At 36.1% G+C, this 9,508-nt stretch overlaps 1 protein-coding gene across 1 annotated transcript in view; it reads left to right on the top strand.

Annotated features, from left to right (window-relative positions):
• The window catches only part of Smp_180470 (cytoplasmic dynein intermediate chain 2, (dhic-2), putative), a gene marked incomplete at its 5' end in the record, with an annotated part of 20,916 nt that extends 13,451 nt beyond the window's left edge, over positions 1-7,465 (top strand). Inside the window, 5 exon segments of the mRNA XM_018795620.1 lie at positions 2,836-2,849; positions 2,855-3,147; positions 4,418-4,729; positions 5,184-5,487; positions 6,720-7,465. Of these exon segments, the coding sequence (XP_018646951.1) occupies positions 2,836-2,849; positions 2,855-3,147; positions 4,418-4,729; positions 5,184-5,487; positions 6,720-6,992 (1,196 nt within the window). The 3' untranslated portion in view covers positions 6,993-7,465.
• Positions 7,466-9,508: the final 2,043 nt, after the last annotated feature.

Below are 9,508 nucleotides of genomic sequence, written 5' to 3'. Positions count from 1 at the left end.
TAGCATCTTTGTGACCTTAGTTACTCGTTAACTGAACTTCGCCTGTCACTCTAAATGAAGAAACATAGGTCATTCATCAGAATTCTCCGTGGAACTATGTCCTTGACACTCCCTTCTAATCGCTATTCATTCTTTCCATGTCTGCTTCTAATTCTCGATCAAGTGTGTTTCTTGGTTTTTCTCTTTTCCTTTACCCTTCAGGATTCCAAGTTAACACTTGCCTCGTGATGCTGTCTGATGGTTTCCGAAATGACAGGTCATCAATGTACTACAATGGGGATAGAAACTTCTACGATACTTCATGATGAAATAAGTCAATGATATAACTCAAACTAAATCATGAAGACTTTCAAACATCCAGTTAATCAGTCTGGATTCTTTGAGCCTACACAGCTTTATATTATGAAAATGAAAGTTCTTTGAAGTGTTTTCACTGGTAAATATTTCCTGTTAGCTCCTAATCAGGTTGAACAAATACTGCCAGCTTAATGGGTCGAAGAAACATTGTAGCATCTTTGTGACCTTAGTTACTCGTTAACTGAACTTCGCCTGTCACTCTAAATGAAGAAACATAGGTCATTCATCAGAATTCTCCGTGGAACTATGTCCTTGACACTCCCTTCTAATCGCTATTCATTCTTTCCATGTCTGCTTCTAATTCTCGATCAAGTGTGTTTCTTGGTTTTTCTCTTTTCCTTTACCCTTCAGGATTCCAAGTTAACACTTGCCTCGTGATGCAGTCTGATGGTTTCCGAAATGTATATCCTATCCACCTTCATAGTCTTTCCTTGATTCCCTCTTCAGCTGGACATTCAACTGGTTCGTTGTTTCACACGGTAGATTGTTACTGATAGTATCCGGTCGACGGATATGGAGTATCTTGCTTATAGATACTTATACTTTTCTGATGATGGGTGTGATGCTTCTCCAAGTTTCAGCTCCGTAGAGTAGAACTGTCTTGACGTTCGTTTTGAAGATTCCGACTTTCATGTTGGTTGACAGTTGTTTCGAGTTTCATATGTTCTTCAACGGTAGGAATCTTGTCCTTGTCTTGCTAATCCTTGCCCTTGTGTCTTCATCGGATCCTCCTTGTTCATCGATGATGCTAAACAGGTACAATAGAGTTCCCACCTCTTCCAGCATTTCTCCATCAGGTGTGATTGGTTTGGTGTTCTCCATGTTGTATTTGAGGATCTTGCTTTTTCCCTTGTGTATGTTGACACGTACTGCTGGAGAGGCTTCATCTACACTGTTTGTATTAGCCTTCATTTGTTGCTGTGTACGGGATAGGAAAACTAGGTCACCTGTGAAGTCCGAATTGTCTAATTGTATCTAATCGGTCCATTGTATTCCATCCTCGCTCTCAGATGTGGAAGTCTTCATAACTCAGTCAACCACCATAAGAAGGAGAAACGGAGAGAGAAACAGCCTTGTCTGACACTGTTCCTCACTTCGTGTGCATCTGTACTCCGTGCATGACTTTGCAGTTTATTTGATCGTATATATTCCGTATGATACTGACAATGTTTTCAGATACACCATAGTGTCAAAGAAGGTTTCATAAGGTTCTCCTATCCACATTGTAATACACTTGTTCACAGTCAAGGAAGTTGATGTGCAATATCGAGTTCCATTTAATTGAATGTTCAACAATGATCCATAGTGTTTCGACTTGGTCTGTGCATAACCAGTCCTTACGGAGTCCAGCCTGTTGATCTCAAAGCTGGACGTCTACTGAACCTTTCATCCAGTTCAGCAACACTATTGAAAACTTTTTTTAGCATCAATAGTAGTGTGATACCTCTGTGGTTCTCACATTTGCTCAGATCTCCTTTCTTTGGTATCTTGATAAGGTATACTTCTTACCTGTCTGTCAGCACTTGTTCTTCCTGAATAGGATGTGGTGCATATTCGCAGTTACTTCTATGCCTGACTTCACTGCTTCAGCTGGTGTTTTATCAGGTCCTGCTGCTGTCTCATTCCTAATTTGTCTAAAGGTCATACTGATTTCTGCAATCGTTGGTGGAGCGAAATCTATAGGAAGGTCTGTGTGTGATACGTCGATGTCTGGTGGGTGTAGTGGGTCTGGTCTACTGAAGATTTCTTCAAAGTGCCCTATCCACCTGTTCCACTGTTCTTGGATCTCAGTGATTGATTCGCCTTTTTTGTCTTTGACTGGTCTCTCTGGTTTACAATATTTTCCTGCTAGTTTTTTTGTTGCATTATATAGTATTTTCATATATCCGTCTGTTGCAGCTTTTACCACTATCATTTCTGAGCTTGTACGTATTTCTGCTTGTCGTCTTCCTCTGCTCTTGTTCTGCTGCTATTGATTGTTGTCTTCTTTTTCTTCCTTTCTTGAATCTTGTTCAGGGTATCAATAGAGATCTATTCCTTATGATGATGCTTCTTGTGGTCCAGCACCTCCTGACATGTTGAAGTTAGTGCTTTTTTATACTTTTCCAGTTGTTCTACATAGTAGTTTCTTATTCTTTCAGTAGATTCTGTAAGGGATGGAACCTGTTGTTGAGACCTATTTTGATTTTTCCTAGCTTGTGAGTATCTCGAAGGAAGGTTGCATTGAACCTTTGTACTGCTGTTTCCCCGGCTGTCCATTGTTTCTTTAGCTTCAGTCTCATCTCGGCCACAACCAGGTGGTAATCTGAAGCTGTCATCTGCTCTCCTGGTTCTCATGTCTTCCATTACCCTTCTGAATTTTTTATTGATACACACATGATTTATATGATTCTCCGTGGTGTGATTAGGTGAGACGCTTATTGGTTTAAATGAAATTTTAGTTCTTATATACTTATTTATCGCCTTTTATTGTTATAGGTCTGATGAATTGTTAACTGTATCGAACGAATTTTTTGATGAAAGATGGTCTAAACATCGTACAATCACTGGTTTAGATTGGTCAACTATATTTCCAGAATTATTACTTACAGCATATCATATGAATGAAGAAGCTGTTCATGAACCTGAAGGTGTTTGCTTAATGTGGAATATGAAATATCCAAAGAAATTAACACCGGAATTTATATTTCATTGTCAATCCCCAGTTACATCGGCCAGTTTATCACGTTTTCATCCAAACATTGTAGTTGGTGGTACTTACTCTGGACAGATTGTTTTATGGGATAGTCGGTAGGTTAACTAGTTTTTTTCTAAAAAGATACTCTAACTTAATGAAATATTCTTAAAAGTCATGTACAGTGGGGTAGTTCAATGGTTAAGGTACCCGAAATCCAACCAATATGTCTCAAGTTTGAATCATGTCCTACCTATTTCAAATCAAGTCAACTAGTAGTATCGTGCTAGCCGTTACACTTAAAATGTAACTCGAATGCGGGTACACGAATCTGTTTCTGATAATGAGTTGATAAAAGAAAATTAATACCTCTATGCTACCTAACAAAGCATTTTAGAAAAATACAGGATGTTAGTGCAAAACATGTAACTAATGAGTGAGATTGTTGTTTATAAGACTAGCCTAACATTTTCTTTTCATTTATTAGGTCAAGAAAAGTAATTTAATGTGACTAGATCAGTGTAATTTGATCTAAAATGTCGTATGTCATCTGTAACTGTCTACCTTTTTTCAATCGTGTTTATAATTATTTATCAGGTTTAAATTCTTACACTACTTAGTTCAGTAGTCTGGGATTCATTGTACTGGCTATGTTTTATTCCATTTTACTTTTTTTTACTCCCAAAGTCTCTTTCGGTTTATCATTCTTAGTAATCTTACAACATATCTCGAACAAATGTTCTAGACTTCATTTCACTCTTCCTTAAATTCATCCTTGCTTCATATGTTCAGGTTAATGCGATTAACATTGTTGACATTTCAATAATACTTTTAAAAATATACCATTCACACAATTATAAATATGCCCCAGAAGAAGGTAATTTTACATCGGTTTTCTGGAGAAGTATACACCACTCATGCTTTTACATTACGATTTGAACAGCACCTCTCAATTATGTGGCGCAACCACACAGGTACCAAGAACCCTGATAGACCGAGAACTTCCCATTAATCATACCTTATATCTTTACCGTATTATAGAATGTAACCCAGATTATGCTACATATTTAAATTTTCGCTTCCTGGAACAATGAATTTCGTTTGCCACTTTTTATTTTAAGCAAACTTTTTGGACACAGAGACATTAGTTGTAGTATTTATACTTACATGTGATACATTTTTGATGAGGTCGGTGAATTAATGGCTAAGACATTCAACTACTTGATCTCACGTCTGAGTCTTGACCTGTGTTTGGCCGCCTGGGAAAGATCACTAGTCCTCACACCTAAAGTGGCTCGAAGAGGATTACACGAACCAGTACTTAGATGTATGAGTTACCTCGTCACATCCATAAACGATTTTCTCTCTCTCTCTCTTGAATTTTAGAGTTAATAAACGAACACCAGTTCAGCGTAGTCCACTAACGTCATGGGCTCATACTCATCCAGTATTTGCAATTACACTAATCGGTACTCAAAATGCTCACAATATTATTAGTTTAGGATCCGATGGCTCCTTATGTGCATGGAGTTTAGAAATGTTAGCTCAACCAAGAGAGAAAAGTAAAGTTTGTGAAATGTCTTCCGGTGGTCTGTTCGATCTTTATCCTACATGCATGTCATTTTTTGCTAACGATGTGAATAATTACGCTGTTGGTGCTGAAAATGGTAACGCTTATTGTGGACAACGGCATAGCAGGTAATCATAAATTAATATTTATTTCTTCGTTTAAATTTAATTATAAGTTTTACTGTCCAAGTACATCATTATTACCATCGGTAAATGTTTGAATTATCGTATTGTAGATGTTCAGGACTGAATTCCTGTATTCAACCAGTAATTACAGTCCATCTATTCTAGAGAGCTTGTGCTAATAGATATTTTAAGACAGTATACACAGGATGCACGTATGCCAATAATGATAAGTCGGAATTTAGCCCTGAATATCAACAATATCATATCCTTCGAAGGGGTTATACTATACTGATGTATCTTCAAATTAACTTTCAACTCAACTCTCTCAGGTAATTAATTTCAACCGATTTTGTAATTACGATTTCTAAGTATTACAGGTTTTATATAGCTGATAAGAAGCTCAACAACTTTCTCAGAAAATATAATTATGCTAATAAATCTTATGTATTCTCTTTAGTCGTACAGGTGTTGCTGAAGAAACTTCACGTCATGTTCCATATAAAGGACATGGTGCACCTCTTACAGCCATCTCTACTCATCCAAGTCCTGGTGCTTTTAGTTTTTCATCGCTATTTCTCACTGCATCATTAGATTGGACTGTACGTTTATGGTCTACACGTGAACATAAACCTATACATACATTTGATGATTATTCGGATTATGTGTATGATGTATGCTGGAGTCCTGTACATCCAGCTGTATTTTCTGCTGTTGATGGTACTGGAAATTTAGATATATGGGATATGAATCAAGATGCTGAAGTAAGTACTGTTATTATTATTCGTTTCTTGTAACTTGTATATTACTTTTATTATTTTAATAGTGAAAATTTCAATTTCACTATTGAAAATAGTATGTTTATTGTATTAACTTCGGTTAATTGGTTAAGGTGAAGATCATTTGTACGGAACTTTTGATTGACCGTCGTCTCTTTTATTAATCAGCATGTTTTGAAAAGATTTAACTATTGAATTATAAGTGAACATATCATTCTACTTGTGAATACTTTGAAATACTCATGTACTTCTGTCAATTGTTTGATGCACTGGGCTTTGAATCAGTAATGGTTTCTCATATTCAAATCTTATTCTATCTACTTCGCTTTGAACAGTCGAATGATATTATTAGCCTTTGTACAAACAATGTGGCTCTAAGCAAATTCTCTGTACTTGATCACTGGAGTTATATCAAATCCGTTCGCTCATGGCTCAATGTGCGTCATTTTCGTCGTCTCTGTCATCATCATGGATGCTGCTTCATTCATTTTATAGTTTCGTTGCAATTGTTGATGTTTCAGTACACAGAATTTTTACTAAATACACAAAATTCTTTAACGTTGGTATATTATTATTCCAAATGAATTATTTCTTTCATGGTTTTAATGTTAAGGTTGGATTTTTTCTTTCTTGAGATCAATGTCAAAGCATTTCGCAAGCTGTTATAACGAAACGAATATTAGTGAAGCAGTTTTATATTGAAACCTGTTTTGCGGATTATTAATCCGTATATATGTTTATTAATCGCACTTGTGAATACTATACTTCATTTCAGACACAACTTTCGGGGACTATGTTCGGAAGATCTTCCCGTTCCTTCTATGTATTTGCTTCCACAGGTACATTAAAATTCGTAAATACATTTAGAGGTGACCTCAGAAGAGTATCAGTTCACTTTTGATTAATTTAGGGAACATTTTTTGTTATGCACCAAAAGTAGTTAGGTTGCAGGGAAGCTTCTCTTTGGCCCTATTTTAATCCTTTTGTCAATCCTTCCTGAAATCTTTCCACCTTCGAATGAGAGACAGATGTAGACAGGTTTTCTGTTAACAGTTGTTTTTTGGGACTTTCTGTATTATTTTTTTCTTGACCTTACAATGTCACTCTAGTATGTATTTCTAAATTGAGTTACAGAAATTTAAGAGTGAATTTTCGAATACTTCATTTTAACTGTATTCGTTTTATTTCATTTCTTTGATTTATTTGCTTCGTTTCAGATTCCTGTGGCTCGTCGCAAATTAGGATTATCAAGCAATGTAGACACATCTTCATCGTCATCATCGAATCTAGTCGGTGTTGCTTTAAATAAATGTCGTTGGAATACTGCGGGCACACATGTAGCTGTTGGAGATGATACCGGTCGTGTTACTGTTTGTAGTGTTCACGAAAGTCTTTCTCAGCCTGTCACTGATGATTGGTCTAGTTTCGCACATGTATTAGCTGATCTTAAACACTATGAAATGGAACCAGAAGTAGAAACAGAAGCATAATCTTGGTTAAAGGCCTAATTTTCTCTGTTTTTTGTATTTCTATGAATCATACATACCTCTTCTATGTAACACCAATCAGCTTCAATTTTATTTTACGTTGTTTTGAGAATTGAAGTTGCATTTGTAAGTTGACATATTTGGTTTTCATGAAAATTAATAAAGTACTTCAGTATAGGAGTCCCGCTTAAAAATAACAACTTTAAAAGGCTGTGTTGGGTTCCCTTATTTTCTTTTTTTTAAAAAAGCAACGTTTATGACTTTTGTTTCATTTTAGTTTTGTCTAATTATGTAAACAGTTTAAGATGATACTGTGCAATGGAGTTTTTAATCTCTTCACTTTTATTCAATTTTTTTGTTATTTGTGATAATTCTCTTAAATTCTATAATATTTTGTTTGACTTGGTTACTTTTTACGCTCCTTACTTATAATTGTCATAAATAATATTGAACAATAAAAATTGTCTTTGATCTTTATTCCTAGTCTGATGCATTTTTATTGATCAATAAAGAGTAACAGTGTTCTAGATGATTTGTAAATATCTCGTAAAGGTCGTAATTTGTTCAGTGATCTATTTCTGTTCTAGATTTGTTTGATAAACTAACAGTGGAAGTACCGAAAAAGCATCTAAATAGATCTGGGAGTATATTCAGGACTTCATTGGGTTATGAGACATTATTTCAGTTGTGGTTAGCATTCTGTTCTTGATTGTAGTTGTTAAAACTCACTATTAGTTTTATATCTGTTGCAACCTACAATTACGCTTTCCTTTTGTCTTTAACACTCGATTTTTTTTACACATATAGTGTTCCGTTTGTCGTGAATACATGTGTGTAGCCTTAATTTATGAATTTGTGTACGAATAGATAGACATAACCTGGTGCTAAAAGAATTTTGTGATGGTTGCATTGTACCCCTTTCTTTAGACGGATCCAGTGACATTCTTCTCAATACGTTTTCACTCATGAAGGTCATATTAATAAACATCATATTTGGCCCGCAAAAGAAATTAATATGCAGAACGAGTAATAGTATGCCAGCACAAATATTAATAACATAGGCCGAAATGGGTCCATATGAATAAGAAATCGGCAGAAAAACCACTCGAAAAGGTATGTTAAGTGACGAAACAGTATCGACAGTTGTGAAATGAATGCTGCGTGTAAGCTCGTTCAGGGGTAGTCACTTCAGCTGAACTTCAGTTCACCGTCAAATATTTCTTGAGCACAGTTAATGCGGACGACGCTAAAGGAATTTTGAATTCAATAGGGTTATTCGAAAATAATTCAGGTCAGTGGTCTCACGTAGTGTAGAGTAACTCAAAAGAATACTACAAGACGATTATGACGGATTTTTAGAACCGAGGTTACCTAATCGTTGTATCAACCTTGACTAACTCGCCTCAAGGCGATTATTTCATATTTGAGATGCCTCAGGTCGGTGGTCTACATGTGGGTTGGCTTAAATTATTAGTATATTTGTCTTCAAAAGTCCTGCACATTTTAGAAGGCACCAAATAATATATAGCCATGTGTATCATATGTTTTTCTTTATGTTTCAGCTAAAAAAAACCGTGTTCCGTCGTCAGTCTACCACTGGGAATAGGTAGGGTTGGTACGATTCATCCTTTTGTCGTTGCTCTTACTTCGCTCCATCTATTAAATAGTAATACAGCGTCAAGTACTTCTCAGTTTATATCTACCGACCTCACCGATGCTTTCTTCAGATAATCTTATTCGAAAGGTTCTTAGTATAAAGTGAATTAGAAGATGTAAAATTTTTTCAAGGTGTAGGGAAAGCGTAATTGTGCCGATTGTAGATAACATGTATTCACTGCGTCCACGTACAAATTAAAGAGATCCCTATTGATTGATGTAAATATTTATTTATTGTCCTTAAGTACACGTGGTGTGTGATGAGAAATTGCCATTGTCAGTAAATTTTAAGATTGTAAAATTACATGTGATAGCGCATGTCCAAGTCTCATAGCTGTGAGCCTATCTTTCGAGCGGCGTTTCGTGGTAGATTGTATGAGATAAGGTCATTTGATATGACTCAGAATCATCCGTGTACAAAATGTTTATGGTTTAGGTATAGGGATTTTTCAAGTGTGGGAGGAGAAAACTTTAGATCCACACTACTGTTATCCTTCTAAGTAAATCACGTAGTGAGAGTAGTTGAGTAGGAATCGCACAATGATATCACCGTAAATGGTGTGAAGAACATGTACCTCAAAACTGCTCCGAGTAGGTGTGTAGTGTATTATGTGCAACCTCCCCTCACTCTGTTTAGATGTGTTCAGTCCACTACATAGAAACTGAATGTTACAGGAGTTTTACTCGGAAAACCGGTGGCAAGAGATATAAGGTGTGAACCATTTATCACGTTTGGTCGTGCCAAAACTCCGTTTAGTGTGCCAGTATCATCACACTGAAAGTATATGATGAGAGATGTTGAGTTGGCCAACGTCTAACCGTGGATCTGGCAGGTCAGACCATGGGGAGCACCTAACAATGAC

Source organism: Schistosoma mansoni (assembly GCF_000237925.1).
Source record: "Schistosoma mansoni, WGS project CABG00000000 data, supercontig 0178, strain Puerto Rico, whole genome shotgun sequence".
In the NCBI taxonomy this organism is placed as follows: Eukaryota; Metazoa; Platyhelminthes; class Trematoda; order Strigeidida; family Schistosomatidae; genus Schistosoma; species Schistosoma mansoni.
This window is presented reverse-complemented; position numbering and strand designations above follow the sequence as displayed.